The sequence below is a fragment of the Nerophis ophidion genome, linkage group LG22 (genome assembly GCF_033978795.1).
Source record: "Nerophis ophidion isolate RoL-2023_Sa linkage group LG22, RoL_Noph_v1.0, whole genome shotgun sequence".
Classification (NCBI taxonomy): Eukaryota; Metazoa; Chordata; class Actinopteri; order Syngnathiformes; family Syngnathidae; genus Nerophis; species Nerophis ophidion.
The window spans coordinates 16,383,367-16,404,797 of NC_084632.1; the positions used below are offsets into that span (position 1 = coordinate 16,383,367).

At 40.3% G+C, this 21,431-nt stretch overlaps 1 protein-coding gene across 9 annotated transcripts in view; it reads right to left on the reverse strand.

Moving 5' to 3' along the window:
- The window catches only part of ptprsa (protein tyrosine phosphatase receptor type Sa), a 701,781-nt gene that overhangs the window by 312,369 nt on the left and 367,981 nt on the right, over nucleotides 1–21,431 (reverse strand). For all 9 annotated transcript variants that reach the window (XM_061883335.1, XM_061883337.1, XM_061883336.1 and 6 more), the window contains one exon: nucleotides 17,891–18,032. In XM_061883335.1, the coding sequence (XP_061739319.1) occupies nucleotides 17,891–18,032 (142 nt within the window). The remainder of the gene's footprint in view (nucleotides 1–17,890; nucleotides 18,033–21,431) is intronic.

The window sequence follows — 21,431 nt, forward strand, 5'->3', positions numbered from 1 at the left end:
TATGATACTTAATATACTAAGAAATGCAATTTATTTACCGTAATGGAGGTGATCATTAGTCATTTATGGGTAGCGGTTCTACACTGGGTGCAAAGACACATAATTAGCTGCTCGCCGCTTGTCATCAGAGGGGGAAAAAAAATAAATAGTGTCAGCCAGATGGGACCTGTTTGTGATCAACGTTAAAAGGCATTAAAGGGCAAAGGCAACCACATACTTTTTAAATGAAAATCAGCCCATACTGATCGGTGGACAAATGATTGACAAATCCCTAGGAAAATTATATTAGCATAAGGAAAAAGAGGGAAAGCAAATATAAAAACATAAATATCAGCTAATAAAAGCAAAATACAGCACTGGATAAGAGTTGTGTTCATTCCAAAAGCCGATCCACTCTCTCAAGATTGTTTTGTTTATCGTTTTCTTTTCATTTTAATTTTACTGAAGGAACTCTCCTGAAGGAAATTAAGTACTATCTATCCATCTATCTATCTATCTATCTATCTATCTATCTATCTATCTATCTATCTATCTATCTATCTATCTATCTATCTATCTATCTATCTCAGGGGTCTCAAACTCAATTTACCTGGGGGCCACTGGATGCAGAAACTGGGTAAGGCTGGGCTGCAAGAAAATATTTCTTAAAAGAATCGAACGTGCACTTTTTAATTAATTCACCTTCTTTGAATGGCTTTCCCGGCCTAGCAACATAATTGCAAACCCTCCCGATTTTTTGGGGAGACTCTCGAATTTCGGTGCACCTCCCGACAATCTCCCGAATTTGTCACGATTTTCACCCGGCCGACATTATTGAGGGCATGCCTTTAACATTCTCTACAACAGAGGTGCCCATTACGTCAAACGCGAGCTACCGGTCGATTACGGAGGGTGTGTCAGTCGATAGCCAGCCAGGCTTTTAAAAAAATAGACCTAAAAATTAGCGATCATCAATCTTCACCAAGACGTCACTTGATTGACATTCACGGCACCCGAAAGTCTTGTGAAATGACGCCGGCAGATGCGAGATCATTCTCGAGAAAAAATGACCGAGAGGAAGGGGAGAAACACATTTTATTGCAATAGACTCTGGCGTCGTACCTTCCGTCAAAACTCTAAAGGCTGACTGCACATTTCCTATCTTCACAATAAAAGCCCTGCTTCATGCTGCCTGCGCTAACAAAATAAGAGTCTCGGAAAGCTGGCGTGCACAAGTGATTGCTTGTGCACGCCAACTTTTTGAGCGATCACTTGTGCATGCCAGCTATCCGGAAATCTTGAAATAAAAGGTGTTTCTCGCCTTCCTCTAGGTCATTTTTTCCTTAATAATGATCTCGCAGCAGCCAGCGTCATCTCACAAGACGTTCAGGTGCCGTGAATGCCAATCAAGCAAGCTATGGAATTTGTTGCCAATGTTTTTCTTGTAACGTGTATGGAAGCTGGATAAATAAGATGCCAAAAACCAACCACTTCCATGTGGTATTTTACAGCAAGGAGGACTTTTTTTCTCCTTCATTCAAAAATATCATCACTACCGTCTGATTCCAATCAATGAAACTCATCAGAATCAGGTAATACACCAACTTATATTGTTGTCTCCGCTAAAGAAATACATCCATATGTGTTACACAGGATTGTATTATCATTAAACACATTTAACTTGTTAACAAAAACATCTCTTTCATTAATAAATACATATAAATGATATATATGAATGAGGTAGAGCCCCTCGATTTGGTCAATTGAAAAGTAGCTCGCCTGCAGAAAAAGTGTGGGGACCCCTGCTCTACCGCATGTCATTGCGTCCGCCTTAACGTCATATAAACAGCGTGCCGGCCCAGCCACATGTTGTAGGAGGCTTCTGCAGACACATATAAGTGAATGCAAGGCATACTTGGTCAACAGCCAAGTGACACTGAGGGTGGCTGAAAAAACAACTTTAACACTGTTACAAATATGCGCCACACTGTGAACCCACATCAAACAAGAATGACAAACACATTTCGGGAGGACATTCGCACCGTAACACAACATAAACACAACAGAACAAATACCCAGAATCCCCTGCAGCACTAACTCTTTCGGGCTACAATATACACCACCTCAACCGACGCACGGGGGTTTGTCCAATTTGTAGAGGGCGCTAAAAACAGTGTCACTACGGCACCTCCTGAGCATTGTTCATTGGGTGAAGATCGACAGAAAGTCGAGAGAATGGTTGCTCTGAAATTCGGGAGACTCCTGAGAAAATTGGGGGTGTTGGCAAGTATGACGCTGTCGAACGCCATTCATATAAAACTTGGGGGCCGCACTAAGATTAAATTGTCATATCAAGGTGCGGGCCGCGATATAACGTGTGTTTGAGACCCCTGATCTATCTATCTCTCTATTAGGGCTGCGAATCTTTGGGTGTCCCACGATTCGATTTAATATCGATTCCTAGGGTCGTGATTCGATAATATATCGATGTTTTCGATTCAACGCGACTCTCGATTGAAAAATGATATTTTTCCGATTCAAAACGATTCTGTATTCATTCAATACATAGGATTTCAGCAGGATCTACCCCAGTCTGCTGACATGCTAGCAGAGTAGTAGATTTTTTTTTTTTTTTTAAAGCTTTTATGATTGTAAAGGACAATGTTTTATAAACTCATTAAAATAATGTAAATTTGTTTTAACTATTAAACGAACCAAAAATATGACTTATTTTATCTTTGTGAAAACATTGGACACATTGTGTTGTCAAGCTTATGAGATGCGATGCAAGTGTAAGCCACTGTGACACTATTGTTCTTTTTTCTTAAATTTTATGAATGTCTAATGATAATGTCAATTAGGGATATTTAATCATTGCTATGCTGAAATTATAACTAATATTGATACTGTTGTTGATAATATTAATTTTTGTTTCACTACTTTTGGTTTGTTCTGTGTCAAGTTTGGGTCTCCTCTCAATTGCTCTGTTTATTGCAGTTCTGCAGTGTTGCTGGGCCAGGTTTGGTTTTGGAATTGGAATGCATTGTTATGGTATTGCTGTGTATTGGTTTGTCGGATTGATACAAAAAAAAGTAATAATAAAAAAATTAATAAATGAATATTTTAAAAAAAAAATACATTTTAAAAAAAAATGAGGATCAAACCTGAATCGCACAACATGAGAATCGCGATTCGTATTCGAATCAATTTTTTCCACACCCCTACTATCTATCTATCTATCTATCTATCTATATATCCTTAGTTTCAATATGAATTCCAGTCCAGTGCTTTTATACTCGTCCCAAGAGCTAGCTTCTGTAGTCGAGGATCGGACCGCCAAGTGCCCTGACTTCGGCTGCCGCCCAGCTCACATTGCACCCGACCTCTATGGCCCCTGCTATGGGTGGTGAGCCCATTGGAGGGGTGACCCACGTTAGCTCTTCGGGCTGTGCCCGGCCAGGCCCCATGGGAACAGGCGCTCGCCATCGTGCCCCACCTCTGGGCCTGCCTCCAGACCCTGCCCCAAGTGGAGTTCAAGTACCTAGGAGTCTTGTTCACGAGTGGGGGAAGAGTGGATCGTGAGATCGACAGGCGGATCGGTGCAGCGTCTTCAGTAATGCGGACGTTGTACCGATCCGTTGTGGTGAAGAAGGAGCTGAGCCGGAAGGCAAAGCTCTCAATTTACCGGTCGATCTACCTTCCCATCCTCACCTATGGTCATGAGCTTTGGGTCATGACCGAAAGGACAAGATCACGGGTACAAGCGGCCGAGATGAGTTTCCTCCGCCGGGTGGCGGGGCTCTCCCTTAGAGATAGGGTGAGAAACTCTACCATCCGGGAGGAACTCAAAGCTGATGCTCTTCCACATCGAGAGGAGCCAGATGAGGTGGTTCGGGCATCTGGTCAGGATGCCACCCGAACGCCTCCCTAGGGAGGTGTTTAGGGCACGTCCAACCCGTAGGAGGCCACGGGGAAGACCCAGGACACGTTGGGAAGACTATGTCTCCCGGCTGGCATGGGAACGCCTCGGGATACCCCGGGATGAGATAGACGAAGTGGCTGGGGAGAGGGAAGTCTGGGTTTCCCTCCTTAGGCTGTTGCCCCCGCGACCCAACCTTGGATAAGCGGAAGAAGATGGATGGATGGATGGATGCTTTCATACTTATTTCCACTTCCTGTTGGCCTCAACCACTTTCCTAACCTTTAGCGCAGGCATACACACCTATCCCTGATTGGAAATAAGGACACCTCTTACATCAGTAGGTGGGGGTTGGGTCATTTTGCTATCTGCCATTGGCATTGTCTTTTGTTTTGTATTTCCTATGCCTCTTTCTTTTTGTCCACTCAACCATTGCCCACACCCTCTTCGACCACATTGGTGGTATCTGGGTTGTGCCTATTAATTTCACTTTCTGCCTGCACTTCGCCTTTAGTCTCTGCATCTCGGGGGCACGTTGCAAGCAACGCTGCCAGAGCACAACAAATCCATCTTAAATTCCCTCTTCCTTCTTTACCAGGACAACAAAATTCTAGTTCCAGCATTACACATCCTGACACAAGTTGAACATGTGTATACTGGATTCTGCCAATAAGATATTTACCTATTCCTACTCCACCCGAGAGGAAATGATCCTCAACAGTAGGAAGGAGGCTAAAAATAAGCTTAGGGAATCAGAGCGATGGATAAAGACCGGGCTTGGAAATTGGCAAACAGCGAAAGCTTTGGAAAGACTTAAGAGAGACGAGGGAGTGATGAGAGACAGCGAGGGTCTGATTGGTTCCACCTGGTTGGGAGTGGTACACCAAAATACGCTTCATTTAAGCGTGGCTGAGCTTGTGCACACATATTTAAACGGTAGCCAGTTAAAGTCGCCAGCAGGTCAAGTGTGTTACAAAAAGTAGAAGGCTGAGAGTTTGTTTTTGTCTATACACATATACAGTACATATACAGTATTTAAATCACTTGGCCCGGCCACAGGTGTATAAAATCAAGCACTTAAGCATGGAGAATGTTTCTACAAACATTTGTGAAAGAACGGACCGCTCCCAGAAGCTCAATGATTTTTCCAACTGTCATAGGATGCTACCTGTGCAACAAATCCAGTCGTGCAATTTCCTCGCTCCTAATAATTCCAAAGTCAACTGTCGGGTATATTATAAGAAAAGTGAAGAGTTTGGGAACAACAACAACTCAGCCACCAAGTGGTAGGACACCTAAACTGACATGCTCCCAGCCTTGTGGGAACAGTTTGGATCGGGCCCCTTCCTCTTCCCACATGACTGTGCACCAGTGCACAAAGCAAGGTCCACAAATACATGGATGACAGAGTATGGTGTGAATGAACTTGACCGGCCTGCACAGAGTCCTGAACTGAACCCGATAAAACACCTTTGGGATGAATTAGAACGGAGACTGAGAGCCACGACTTCTCGACCAATATCAGTGTGTGAACTCACCAATGCGCTTTTGGAATAATGGTGGAATATTCCTATGAAAAAACACTCCGCAACCTTGTGGACAGCCTTACCAGAAGAGTTGAAGTTCTAATAACTACAGAAGGTGGACCGACATCCTATTAAACCCTATGAGTTAGGAATGGGATGGCACTTCAAGTTCATATGTGAGTCAAGACAGGTGGCCAAATACTTTTGATAATATATATATATATATATATATATATATATATATATATATATATATATATATATATATATATATATACACATACATATAGTGTATAAATGTATATGTATACATACGTATAGTGTATATATATACATATATATACGCATAAATACATACATATATACACACACACATATATACTGTATGTACATATATATACATACATACATACATATACATATATACATACATACATACATACATATACATATATACATACATACATATACATATATACATACATACATACATATACATATATATACATACATACATATACATATATATATATATATATATATATATACATAAATATATATATATATATATATATATATAAATTGGATATATTCAGATTCACCGTTATTGTCAATGTACTCTGGGTTACGAGATTTTGGGGGGAGGCGCGCACACACACGCACGCACACACACACACACACACACACACACACACACACACACACACACAGACAAACACACACACACACACACAATAACATAGGACTCTCAAATAATTGGTAGTTTTCCTAAACAGGATTAATCACATTTTGGTGGAATTTGGATTATTCCTAATTAATTACATGTGATTATTCACTTGGATAAATAAAATTTGCTTAAAAGACCCCGATATAGCACTGACAAACAAATGCAGTTTTGTTGTCAGAATGTCATCCAGGAACATTTTTTTATGTTTTACTATGTGTGTGTATCGCAAAAAAATAAAACCTATATTAAAAAAATAATACAAGGAAACACATCCATTAATCACAGTGTTTGCTCTTTGGGAAGCTTCTTGAAAAACACATTTGATGCAGCAGTGATCACTACGCTAAAAACGGTCCCCCACTATAAGACAAGTAAACAAAGCAGGGTGCTGCGAGTCTCCCAGAGGAAACGGTGCCATACTCACGGCACTCTGATATAAAAAAAAAATTTAAAAAAAGACGACGGTGAATCCCTAAACCGAACGAGAAAATGTTCCCACAGCAAAGTGAAAAACAGAACAAACTGCCAGTTAAATCAGACCTCAATAGTACTGTTTGTTTGTCTCCCAGCCCCAAAGGAACTCCCTGCTGAGGACTTTGAGTGCAAGTCCCAGCAAAACAAGATGGGTCCTATCTTGGCCTGGTCAACAGAACTATTGAGGTACCAGCTAAAATGGGTCACAGTAAAAAAACAAAAAAAACTGCGCCTTGCCAATATCTCACACAACACACACACAAACACAACAGTAATATCGCAGATTAAAGGGTGTATTTAAAAAGTTACATCACACAATTGTCCTTTTCTTCACGTGAGAGGAAAAGCACCATATAAAATACAATTCGCATGTGAATTAGAGATTATCTACAGTAAATTTATAAATTTAGAACGATTGACAAGATTTGATTAGAGGTCACCTATGATGATTTTCCTCTCCTCTGACTTTGAAAACCCTGGGCGTTCGAGTGTTAAACAATGCTGAAGCATCAAATCATAATACTTAGACATTTAGGTGTGAGCTGACGCCTCTGAACGTTGTGTTTTGCAGTCAGTGGGAGATTTGCGACATCACAGTTTGACCAACGTACTTACAGTCGCGATCAAAATGTCATGGCTGTCTTGAGTTTCCAATCATTTCTACAACTCTTTTTTTTTTTGTGATAGATTGATTGGAGCATATACTTGTTGGTCACAAAAAACATTCATGAAGTTTGGTTCTTTTATGAATTTATTATGGGTCTACTGAAAATGGGAGTCAAAAGTATACATACAGCAATGTTAATATTTGGTTACATGTCCCTTGGCAAGTTTCACTGCAATAAGGCGCTTTTGGTAGCCATCCACAAGCTTCTAGTGGAATTTTTGACCACGAGTCATTACAAAATTGGTGCAGTTCAGCTAATATTGTTGGTTTTCTGACATGGACTTGTTTAGAATTAAATCGATCCTAATTGTCATTGTATGTTGTAAACCGAAATTGTAAGCAAAAACTAATTTGCTGCAAATTCATAATAACACATAAAAGAGCATAGATAAATATATGAAAGTTTATTCAGCATTGTCCACATGTTTAAAGGGGAACATTATCACAATTTCAGAAGGGTTAAAACCAATAAAAATCAGTTCCCAGTAGCTTATTTTATGAAGTTTTTTTCAAAATTTTACCCATCCCGGAATATCCCTAAAAAAAGCTTTAAAGTGCCAGATTTTCGCTATCTGTGAAGCCACCGTCCATTTTCCTGTGACGTCATCCAGTGATGCCAATACGGATAGCACAGCAAGATATAGCGACATTATCTCTGATTCAGACTCGGATTTCAACGGCTAAAGCGATTCGACAGATTACGCATGTATTGAAACGGATGGTTGGAGTATGGAGGCAGATAGCGAAAACGAAATTGAAGAAGAAACTGTAGCTATTGAGCGAATAGCTATAGACGCTATTCAGCCATGTTTGCCTGAGCATCCCCGGTAAAATGTGCAGACCAACGAACGGAAGTTTCGCATCTTGTGACACTGGATCAACTTAATTCCATCGATTGGTAAGTGTTTGTTTGTCATTAAATGTGGGTGGAGGGAAACGCTGGATGTAAATATAGTTTCAAATGTACATACAGCTAGCCTAAATAGCATGTTAGCATCGATTAGCTGGCAGTCATGCCGCGACCAAATATGTCTGATTAGCACATAAGTCAACAACATCAATGAAACTCACCTTTGTGATTTTGTTGACTTTATCGTTGGAAATGCATCTGCAGGTTATCCATACATCTCTGTGCCATGTCTGCCTTAGCACTGCCGGTAAAATGCGCAGACACTCTTGCACATTCAATGGGGGTCTGGCGGCAGATTTCTTTGACTTTATCGTTGGAAATGCATCTGCTTTGAGTGTCGCAGGATATCCACACAATCTTGCCATCTCTGTAGTAGCATGGCTTTCGTCGGTAAAGTGTACGGAACAAACGACTAACCATTTCGTCGGCTTTCCCCATACCCTCGTATGTTGAACACATTTCGTCCAATTCCTTTCCACTTTCGCATCTTTGGGCCAGTGGTGCAACTTGAATCCCTCCCTGTTAGTGTTGCTCCACCCTCCGGCAACACACCGACGAGGCATGATGTCTCCAAGGTTCCAGAAAATAGTCGAAAAAACAAAAAACAACAGAGCTTTGTAATGTGTTTGAGAAAATGACGGCTTTATTACCTAGGTGACGTCACGTTCTGATGTCATCCCTCCGAGAGCGATAAATAAAAAAGGTGTTTAATTCGCCAAAATTCACCCATTTAGAGTTCGGAAATCGGTTAAAAAAATATATGGTCTTTTTTCCGCAACATTAAGGTACATATTGACGCTTACATAGGTCTGGTGATAATTTTCCCCTTTTACTCAGGACTTTGGGAAGGCCATTCTAAAACCTTAATTCTAGCCTGATTTAGCCATTCCTTTACCACTTTTGACATGTGTTTTAGGTCATTGTCCTGTTGGAACACCCAACTGCGCCCAAGACCCAACCTCTGGGCAGATGATTTTAGGTTGTCCTGAAGAATGTGGAGGTACCATATTTTTCGGACTATAAGTCTCGGTTTTTTTCATAGTTTGGCCGGGGTTGCGACTTATACTCAGGGGTGACTTATGTGTGAACTTATTAACACATTAACGTAAAATATCAAATAATATTATTTAGCTCATTCACGTAAGAGACTAGACGTACAAGATTTCATGGGATTTAGCGATTAGAAGTGACAGATTGTTTGGTAAACGTATCGCATGTTCTATATGTTATAGTTATTTGAATGACTCTTACCATAATATGTTACGTTAACATACCAGGCACCTTCTCAGTTGGTTATTCATGCGTCATATAACGTACACTTATTCAGCCTGTTGTTCACTATTCTTTATTTATTTTAAATTGCCTTTCAAATGTCTATTCTTGGTGTTGGGTTTTATCAAATAAATTTCCCCAAAAAATGCGACTTATACTCCAGTGCGACTTATATATGTTTGTTTTTTTCTTCTTTATTATGCATTTTGGCAGGTGCGATTTATATTCCAGAGCGAATTATACTCCAAAAAATACGGTAATCCTCCTTTTTCATTGTCCCATTCGGTTTATCTGTGCTGTTGGCCAGCCTCATCCTCTGCGGAGCCAAGACTTTTGGCTGCACCTTCAGTCATTCATGGTATTTGTGCACGACTCATGCCCTCCCGCCTGTTCTGATGTCTATATAATACAATGGAACTTGATTTACATACCCCTAATTGTACAAACTTTTCCATTTAAATAAAACACGGACCAGACAGAAATATGCTTTGTGGTAAGAACCTTGTCTCTGTGTACGAAATAGCACAACAAATCCTTCTCCGGTGCTCATTCACTCCGCAATGTAGTGTTATCGTTACTGTAAGTGCTACTATGTGTACTTTTTGCATGTTTTTAAGCCTTTTTACAGCATTTTTTTTTAGCTCAATACGAGTCCAAAGAAAGCTGCCCTCCTAAGGAGATGAACCAACAAGTAAAGTGGATTTCATTCCTAATCAATGTGGCTGTTAAAGTTAAAGAGTTTGTCATTTCAAATTGTCAGTGCACCACAGGGCTAGTGACAGGGTGTGTGTGTGTCGGCAGGGCGGCTGAAAATGAGGACAGTTCATCTCCAGTAGTTGCTGTTTTGGCCATTTTCTTATTGAATATAAAGTTGATCCATCACCTCCTTATGTTTGTTTGCCAATATGATTTCACTCACCATATTGTATAGCAACGTTTACTAAAGTATAGATTTTAGTTGAAACTGGAATCCATTATTTACATTTACATTGTTTCTTATGGAGATTTGTTCTTTAATGTACAAGCTCTGTTCAAAAACCAATTGAGTTTGTAAATCGAAGTTCTGGAAATATTCAAGTGTTTATTAGTCCACGGCATTTTATACGGGTTTTATCACCATGTAACAGGAAGTACAAGTTGGATTAGCCGCAAAACGCAGGAGAAAAAGACATTACTACTTTGTTTGACAAATCACAAGAAATTTTAGAATAAAGTATTATTTTCATCTATTTGGGGCACACCTATATAAGTTTGTTTTCAACAGTGATTAGGAAAGAAAAATAGCTCTTATGTTCCAACAGATAGATTGCTGTAAATTTGAAGATGGTGTGGCATGAAAGGCTTCCTCTGCAATCTGAGAACTCCTCTACACACAAAGCGTTTGCAGACATAGTCCAAAAGGGTGTTATAAATGTGACTATGGAGAAGAGATTTACGCAGAATTTACACCAAAGCATACCATTTAAACCACACTGAAGTGTTTTAAACGTAGATTAAAATCATCATAGTTCCCCTTTAAGTGTACACCCAATTGATTTATTGCCATTTTAACTGTCATTAAAAAAAATCCTGTAACCACATTGCTGACGTCCTGCCAGGCATCCTGCATGATAGTGGTTCCAAGTGAGCCATTGTGCGAATTTAGAAGCGTACTATTTAAGTCGAATTCCAAATAGTAACATTTTTGGGTTTTGACTGTGTTGTATTGTTTTTTGTGTATTTTACGCACAAAAATGCACAAAAACTCTATCCACACCTGCTAATCCCACAGTGTGTCAGCACACCATGCCATCTCTTTGGGACTACAAGTAAATACTATGACGTATACTGTATATATATATATATTGCCAAAAGTATTTGGCCACCTGCCTTTCGTCACATATGAACTTGAAGTGCCATCCATGGAATTGTCCAAAATGTTTAGGTATCCTGGAGCATTCAAAGTTCCTTTCACTGGAACTAAGGGGCCAAGCCCAAATCCTGGAAAACAACCCAACACCATAATTCCTCCTCCACCAAATTTCACACTCGGCACAATGTAATCCGAAATGTAGCATTCTGCTGGCAACCTCCAAACCCAGACTGGTCCATTAGATTGCCAGATGGAAAAGCGTGATTCATCAGTCCAGAGAAGGTGTTTCCACTGCTCTAGAGTCCAGGGGTGACGTGCTTTACACCACTGCATCCCACCCTTTGCTTTGGACTTGGTGATGTATGGCTTAAGTGCAGTTGCGGCCATGGAAACCCATTCCATGACGCTCTCTGCGTACTGTGCGTGGGCTAATTGGAAGATCATATGAAGTTCGTAGCTCTGTAGCAACTGACTGTGCAGAAAGTCTTTGCACTATGCGCTTCAGCATCCGCTGACCCCTCTCTGTCAGTTTACGTGGCCTACCACTTGGTGGCTGAGTTGCTGTTGTTCCCAAACTCTTCACTTTTCTGATAATAAAGCAAGGAAATTTCACGACTGGATTTGTTGCACAGGTGGTGTACTATGACAGTTCCACGATAAGAGTGGCCTATTCTTTCACCCAGTTTTAATTCTATGCTCAATTGTTTGTTTAACTCGGATAACCAAGCAGGTTTTTGTACATGTTTCCCTCTACTTGTTCTGTGCTATGCTAATACAAACAGAATATTTATGAGTATAGTCCACTGCCTGCACATTTCCGTCCAAGCCAGCCATCCTGGCATCCTAATTCTGCCAGTGGCCATCCCAGAACACATCCCCTCTCTTTAATGTCAATGTGTCCCATGCGGCTTGTCCCATGTGCCATAATCTCCTTTGCCCCTGTTCCAAGAACCAATATTCCCCTTTCCCCACCTCACCTATTCCACATAGCCTCATTTTTCTCCCTTCATCTCCATCCAAGTCCTTATTTTCCCCACTGTTTGCTACATTTCCATCTCGCCTCGTTGTTTCCCTTCCCTCAACCTCATTTTTCAACAATAATATTTTGATGTTCTAATACGATTTAAAAAGGACCTACCGGATGTTTATATTTAAAACCGGGCTTTCAAATAAAAAAAATTTAATATCAGATTAATCACATTTTGGAATTTGGATTACTATATTTTCCGGGATATAGAGTGGACCGGTATTTAATCGCACCTACCGACATTTTTGAAGAAATAAATAGGTTTACATTTACTGTATTAGCCTCACCGGACCGTAAGTCGCAGATATATGAAATATTTTGTAAATGTTCAATCACATACCTTAATTGTATTCAAACGGTGTCTGTAACATAAAAACCCCGTTTCCATATGAGTTGGGAATTTGTGAGCAAATAGTCAAACAGTTTAAGAACAACGTCTCTCAAAGTGCAATTGCAAGAAATTTAGGGATTTCAACATCTACGGTCCATAATATCATCAAAAGGTTCAGAGAATCTGGAGAAATCACTCCACGTAAGCGGCATTGCAGGAAACCAACATTGAAAGACCGTGACCTTCGATCCCTGTATCAAAAAACAACATCAATCTCTAAAGGATATCACCACATGGGCTCAGGAACACTTCAGAAAACCACTGTCACTAAACAGAGTTCGTCGCTACATCTGTAAGTGCAAGCAAGTTAAAGCTCTACTATGCAAAGCGAAAGCCATTATATGTTTACCAAACAATCTGTCACTCCTAATCGCTAAATCCCATGAAATCTTATACGTCTAGTCCAGGGGTGTCAAACTCAAATACAAAGTGGGCCAAAATTTAAAACTGAACAAAGGCGCGGGCCGAGGTGGAACAATTTAACCTTTTAATAGGGACCCAAACAAGTTTTTCATTCAATATTGAACAAGAAAGGCTTATATAACTTTATAGTGACATGCAAAATTGAGTTTCAAATAATAATAACAATAATAATTAAAAAATATCAATGGCATATCAAATCAAATTTAAATAAAAATTGAATGCCTATTTTGTATTTGCAGCCTTCTGAGGTAAATATTAACATTAACTTTTTCCAGAGGCTAATACATTTGAAAATAAAATAATGAATAAATCAACCATTCAGGCCTTTTTACTGCTCAGTTAATGTCGGGGCTCAGGTGGGCGGGGTTTGTTGGTAGCGGGGAGGGGGTGTATATTGTAGCGGTCCGGAAGAGTTAGTGCTGCAAGGGGTTCTGGGTATTTGTTCTGTTGCGTTTATGTTGTGTTACGTTGCGGCTGTTCTCCCGAAATGTGTTGGTCATTTTTGTTTGGTGTGGGTTCACAGTGTGGCGCATATTTGTAACAGTGTTAAAGTTGTTTATATGGCCACCCTCGGTGTGACCTGTATGCTGTTGATCAAGTATGCATTGCATTTACTTACATGTGTGTAGAAGCCACATATATTACGTAACTGGGCCGGCACGCTCTTTGTGAGGAGGAAAAACAGACTTGATGACAGGTTGTAGGGGACGATAAAGGCAGTGCCTTGAAGGCATACCCCCAATATTGTTGTCCGGGTGGAATTCGGGAGAATGGTTGCACCGGGAGATTTTCGGGAGGGGCGCTGAAATTCAAGAGTCTCCCGGGAAATCGGTGAATGCGGTGTTTTACAGCGGTGCCGCTCTAATGTTAACTTGATTTTGCCTCAAGGGCCAAATTAAATTACACAGCGGGCCAAATTTGACACCAGAATTTGACACCTATGGTCTAGTCTCTTAAGTGAATGGCTAAATTATATTATTTGATATTTTACGTTAATGTGTTAATAATTTCACACATAAGTCGCTCCTGAGTATAAGCCGCACCCCCGGCCAAACTATGAAAAAAACTGCGACTTATAGTCCGAAAAATACGGTACTTAGGACTGAAAAGTAAAGGGAAAAAGACTTCAACATTAAAATTAGAGGAGGTAAGTGGGGTCCATAATCAGTCCTTTTGCAGATAGAAAACAAAAGGAACAACAAAACCCAACAAATAAGAGCCCATCCTACATTACTTGCTTTTGTCTGAGCAACATAGTTGCTGTCTTCTGGAATCTGGAGGAAACTTTGTCAAGATGATTTCACTCACCACTCATTTTTCTTGCTCCTGTGGATTGCCCTACATTCTGCCTGTGCTTACTCCCACACACACACACACACACTTGCACAATAACACGCAGGTGTAAAGGCTTAAAGTTTAAAAAATTCATAGGCTTGTTTTGAGTTCTTTTTCACTTCCTCCAATCTGGTGCCCCAATGTTTTTCTTCGGTTTATTCCGTTTATGCTGAACTTTAAGTGAAATATTTATAACAACACAGTAGTGGCTGTCCAGGAATGATGAGATCCTACAATGGTGAGTGGTAATGCCAGTATTATCACGGCCAATCAAGAGTGAATATTCATTTCACCACATCTCAATTTGTTTGAAGGGCACCTGAAGGAATACCCCCGCCCCAGCTCCAGATACACTCACCAAATAAGGGCAGGGGTGGGGTCTGCCGCTGACAAAAAATATATTTAGCATGCCACACACACATTAACATCCCACCTCATCCCTCTGACAGCCAACAGGGTGTGCATTGTCAGCCAACTATAGCTCAGCTTCATCCAGCCCATAGCAGATGGCAACAGGAGAGAACAGATAGAACATGGCGTGCATGCATGTGTGTGTGTGTGTGTGTGTGTGTGTGTGTGTGTGTGTGTGTGTGTGTGTGTGTGTGTGTGTGTGTGTGTGTGTGTGTGTGTGTGTGTGTGCGTGTGTGAGAGACACAGCAAGAAAGTGTGTTATCGCTCTCTATATGATGAAAACATATGGTGGAATATGTAAAAATAAAAACTATCATCTGAGTAGAGAACATTACATGGTAACATTTCTCAACATCTCTGACTCAATGGTAATGGACAAATATTTTTTGTTATGTGAATACATTTTTTTCCTGGCAGTCAAAAAGCAGTACCGTATTTTTCGTAGTTTGGCCGGGGGTGCGACATACAGTGGGGCAAAAAAGTATTTAGTCAGCCACCGATTGTGCAAGTTCTCCCACGTAAAATGATGACAGAGGTCTGTAATTTTCATCATAGGTACACTTCAAGTGTGAGAGACAGAATGTGAAAAAAAAAATCAAGGAATTCACATTGTAGTAATTTTTAAGAATTTATTTGTAAATTATGGTGGAAAATAAGTATTTGGTCAACCATTCAAAGCTCTCACTGATGGAAGGAGGTTTTGGCTCAAAATCTCACGATACATGGCCCCATTCATTCTTTCCTTAACACGGATCAATCGTCCTGTCCCCTTAGCAGTATAAAAAGCCCCAAAGCATGATGTTTCCACCCCCATGCTTCACAGTAGGTGTTCTTGGGATGCAACTCAGTATTCTTCTTCCTCCACACACGAAGAGTTGAGTTTATACCAAAATGGATACATGGATGATACAGCAGAGGATTGGGAGAACGTCATGTGGTCAGATGAAACCAAAATAAAACTCCTGGCTAACAGGATACGGGGGTTTCTGTTCGGTTCGGAGGTGTACCGAACGAGTTTCCACACGGACATATTAAGTAGCGTACCGCACGTTGTATAAACAATGCACACCTAGGCACAGCACACGGCATGCTAAAAGCGACTGGGCTAGGACAACATGCAAAAGCCAGAGCTGGAATACCCACCTGCCTTGTTAACATCTCCCCTTTGGGAACACTTTGGCTGCGCGGTGCGATACAACAATGGAGGACGGAGGTTTGCCGACATTGTTCAGCAGCAGTAAGGTATGCTTCTGCCAACGCGTCAAACATGATGACTCCTTTGAAGCGGCACCACCGCATTCAAGCAGCCTCTCTTTGGCGAGTCAGGCGGGACTGAAGCAATAACAATTGTTTTTATAGCAGCAGATTTAAGACCATCCATCCATCCATTTCCTACCGCTTGTCCCATCCAGGGTCGCGGGAGGGTTGCTGTATTGCATTGAAAACTAGATTTTGACCCACTTCTATGGTGGAAGAACAATAAGCCCATACTGTATATCCTCTTACTGACAAGTTAGCCAGGCTGGAGGGGGGGGTAATCTGAGGCTGACTTGACTTGAAACTATTTAATGTTGCACTTTTTATATGTAAAAGAAAAGTTGTGTCAGTTTATTTCACCTGAGCAACCACTTGAGCCAGTTTAATGTTGATTAACGTGGACCCCGATTCAAACAAGTTGAAAAACTTATTGGGGTGTTAGCATTCAGTGGTCAATTGTACTGAATATGTACTGTGCTGTGCAATCTACTAATAAAAGTCTTAATTGATCAATCAAAAAAAGCACTTTATATGTAGAAAGGTATTGTTAAGAAACCATTCTCAGCCTTATCTTATTTATTTTTTATTTTAATATGTTGACCAAATAAACCCTGGCAATGGACCCTGTGTGTATATGTATGTTATGCCATTATTTACAAATTTGGTAAATAAATAACCCAAAAAATGTATATTTTGTTGTTTTCTTACAGTACCGAAAATGAACCAAACCGTGACTTCTAAACGGAGGTACGTACCGAACCGAAATTTTTGTGTACCGTTACACCCCTACTTATAAGATTTCCGAGTCTCATTTGCAAGTATTATATAGTAGACTTTGGATCTAATTGCAATTCCAAGACATTAGATGGCAGTAGTGTATAAAGTACTATGTGATGCCAACTAAGGAAGAAGTCTTTGCCATTAAGTTGAATGTACCACTTAAGTCTCACGTTGCACTCTACAAAGTCTTTATACTGCAAGTATTGTACTTAATACAGGTTTGCCGTTTGGTTATAATGAGCATCTTCGTTGTAGGTTTTTCAGTATTTAATTTGGAGGTGTTGAAATTGCTGTGTAATATCGCAAATGCTAATCAGTAGCAGGTATATTTGGCAAAGCCAATGCAACTTGCATATTTTTGAAAAGTGGAGCGTTACTGTGTTTGAGAGTATTCTTTAAGGCATACATGCTTTGTTGGCATGGAAAAGGCAGTTTAACTGCCATGTGTTTGAGCCGATGTTTAGTCTGCAATCGGACGCGATGGCACAAGCCACAAAGATATTGTCACCGTTTGATTTTTGAGTGAATCTATATCATGTAGTACCAACACAATTTGGTTAGTACTTAAGAGTACAAAATTCGGTACCCATTCCTAATTGTGATTCTACTGGTATTGCAGAGACAATATCACCAATATCAATAGCTACTCTTGCAGTTCACACCCCTAGCGCAGTATACAGCCCAATAAAGGGTTACTTTATAAGTTTGTACAAAAACAATACAAATTTGTTGCTAAATCAAGTCAGATGACTTTTTGAATTTTGTCAAATTTTTGATTTAGTCTTACAGGGAAATAAAACCTGACAAAAGAATCCCTCACTCAGTGACAAAGGACTACAACAAATCCCAATGTAAGATATAAAAACAAGCGCTCACGTCCACTTGATGATTTATGACGTAGTTAGCCCTTTGCAAACTCTTTTAAAACTGCAGGACTCACCTCGGATGATGGACAGCTTGGCATTGACTGTGATCTCGCCCTCGGTGTTCTCAGCCACACATTCATAGATGTTCTCGTCACGCGGTGCACGCAGAGGCTGGATTCGGAGCACAGCGCCGGCGCCCTCGTCGAATTCAATGGTCTGTTGGTTGAAACAGTAGGATTAGTTTTTAGAGAGGGAAGGGAATTGGTCCTACTATCACAGTCACACAAATGAGTTTGAGATCAATATTTGTAATAAATAAGATATCCTTCATTTTCAACCATCTACTCTGCACTCAATGGTCGGGGTTTGAACTCACGATCTACCGATCTCATCTCATTCTAACCCCAAAGCCAATATATCAATATTTTCATTTGTATTCTTTTTCAAAAACCTTTTTTTCAGTTGTCTTTGTTAATGTTTAAAAACTCAGGGACTATGTATATGGATACAGGAAGGCTTTGAGGGCAAAACAATTAGGTCTGGGCGATATATGTTGATATACTCGATATATCGCTGATTTGTCTCTGTGTGATATAGAAAATGGAGCAGAGAAGTAGCGGCATGGGTAACGCTTACTGTGTTGCGAGTGGTAATACGATCCCAAGAAAAACAGCAGGGGGTCCATCGTCTGGCGGTGGTTTAGCTTCAAGTGGGAATACATCGAACAGACAACTGTAATTTGTCAAGTGAGGGGCAATAACATTGCTACAAAAAGTAGCATTACTGCTAATATGTAGCATCATTTGACAAGTTACCTGCTAGAGAATGAAGAGTGCTTGAAACTCCGCATGTCAACATCTCCGTTCGGTGCCACACCAACAAAATGCCGAGGCAACCATTTCCACATCAACACCGTATGAGAAAAATAGTCAACAACAGAAGGAGATAACGTCCGCAGGAACCTACCACATAGTGAAGGACATACACTATTTGATTTCCTATTATGCAGCTCATTTTCATTTGGCAGTTACTGAAATATCTTATGACACCATGCACAAAAGTGTTTTAAACTATTGTAGTGGCATTCTGTACAAAAAGTGCACTTCAATTTAGTGTTGTTTTGATATGTCCTTTTAGTGACATCATGCACAGAAGTGCACTAATAGCTTGTTTTAAAATGTCTCTGACAATCTTGCACTTTCTGTTTTGAAATGACATGAATGTTTGTGCCACTGCTTAATAACTGTTTAATGAATACAGTTTTGGTAAATTGACTTAGTTTTGATTTCCTTCTCTGCATGAAAGTTTAAAATAAGCATATATTAATGCAGTATGAACAAGAGTGTTTTAATGTAGACACATTGAATCAACATACTGCTGTGATTATATGTGTCAAGTGTTCATTTAAGGCTAAGGCAAAATATCAAGATATATATTGTGCATCGTGACATGGCCAAAAAATATTGAGATATTAAAAAAAGGCCATATCGCCCAGCTCTAAAAAAAACAACGAATTATCTATCTGGGAACCAATATCAGTTTTTGCTTTTGTTTGGATCTTGTGCACTAGCCACTTTTTTGTTAAAAAAACAAATGTATGTAGCATTCACTACCACAAATACAATGCACAATCTGATTTTTAAAAATACTACCAAATTCAAAATGTTATAAGAAAAGCTTTATAAATATTTGTTTTTGTGTTTACTTTAATTACTTACTAAAAAAAAACATTTTCAGTTCTACGTTTTTTTTGTCAAAGAATCGGATTGGACCTCGTAATTGGATCTAAGGGAAGATATACTGATCGGGACATCCCTAATTTATAGAAATGTCCAATAATGGCTGTTTTGCCGATATCCGATATTGTCCAAGTCTTAATTACCGATTCCGATATCAACCGATACAGATGTATACAGTCGTGGAATTAACACATTATTATGCCTAAACAAGGTTTTCCAAAACAAATCAACTCAAGTTATGGAAAAAAAATGCCAACCCTGCCATATTTATTATTGAAGTCACAAAGTGCATTTATTTTTTATTTTTTAACATGCCTCATAACAGCATCTTGGAATTTGGGACATGCTCTCCCTGAGAGAGAATGAGAAGGTTGAGGTGGGGGGTTGAATATTGTAGTGTCCCAGAAGACTTAGTGCTGCAAGGGATTCTGGGTATTTGTTCTGTTGTGTTTATGTTGTGTTACGGTGCGGATGTTCTCCCGAAATCTATTTGTCATTCTTTTTTGGTGTGGGTTCACAGTGTGGCGCATATTTATGTTGATCAAGCATGCCTTGCATTCAATTGAGTATGTGAAAAGCCGTAGATATTATGTGATTGGCCCGGCATGCAAAGGCAGCGTCTTTAAGGTTTATTGGCGCTCTCTATTTCTCCCTACGTCCGTGTACACAGCGGCGTTTTAAAAAGTCATAAATTTTAATTTTTTAAACCAATACCGATAATATCCAATATTGCATTTTAAAGTATTTATCGGCTGATAATATCGGCAGTCAGATATTATCGGACATCCCTACTAATTTATATGATTAATACTTGTATTTAACCTCCACAAACCCCACACAACTTTTAACACCTCAAATGCTCTACATTCAAAGACCGACATCATTCCAACAAGAAACTTCAATGAGTACTCATATCGTAACGCACGCAATGGTACTTTCAGATCTGCGATGCACTGAGACTGCAGTAAGTCAAAAGCAAAGCGGTGCAGATGCACCGTGTTGCGATTTTTATACTGGCAGCTCTTTCCCAAACACGTCTTTTTCTTCCAACCATGAAAGACGACGGGTTGAGCCGGTCAGTCTGAAAAGCCCACCTGACAGCAAACCCTCCACTCCAGGCCGAAGGCGAGGTAAGGGCTTCCTGCTGAGATCTTTGAGTAAAGCTAAACTCTGAGATATAAGTGCGTGTCTTTGGCAGCCTGCTGCTTCATTGCTGCATGTCTCAGGGCTGAGCAGCTAATTAGGCAAAAACACTGCAGAGCACAGCATCACGATCAATATCAAAGCATCTGTCTAGAGGCTAGCACCAGTAAAAAAAAAGATATAATACTTTTTTTATTACATGCTAAATGCAGGAAGAAAAGTGTCCATTTTGGCAGGCTCCTTCATGCCCTTGGCTTTGTTTTGCAGTTAACATGCAGCAAAAGGAGGCGAGCACAATGTTTTATTTTGTCCTCCACTGCGAAGCCGCCTCTCTCCCCCGATGATGTTGTCATTTCTTGTTTTTTTAGCTCTCTCCGATGTACCTCCCTCGGCACCGCAGTACGCGCACGCCGGTCTCCGCGCTCCGCAGTCGTTAACGACGGCAACTTTTTAATTAAAAGACACGCCAGCATCAATCGAGACTTTTGGCGATGCCATCTGGGAGGCCTGTTGAAATCCGAACAACAAACATCAAAAATAACGTACCGACAAGCGCATTGGCATAGGCGAGGCTGAGGAGAGGGGGATACGGCGAGGATGTGACGGATTCAAGTGCAAGGAGGACACAGTTGAAAGAGTGTGCGCTTCTGCATGGCTATATCGGCTGACTATGTTGCGGTGAGCCTGCAAACCCCTCAAAAATTGAGAGGAAACGCGTCATAAAAAACACTAA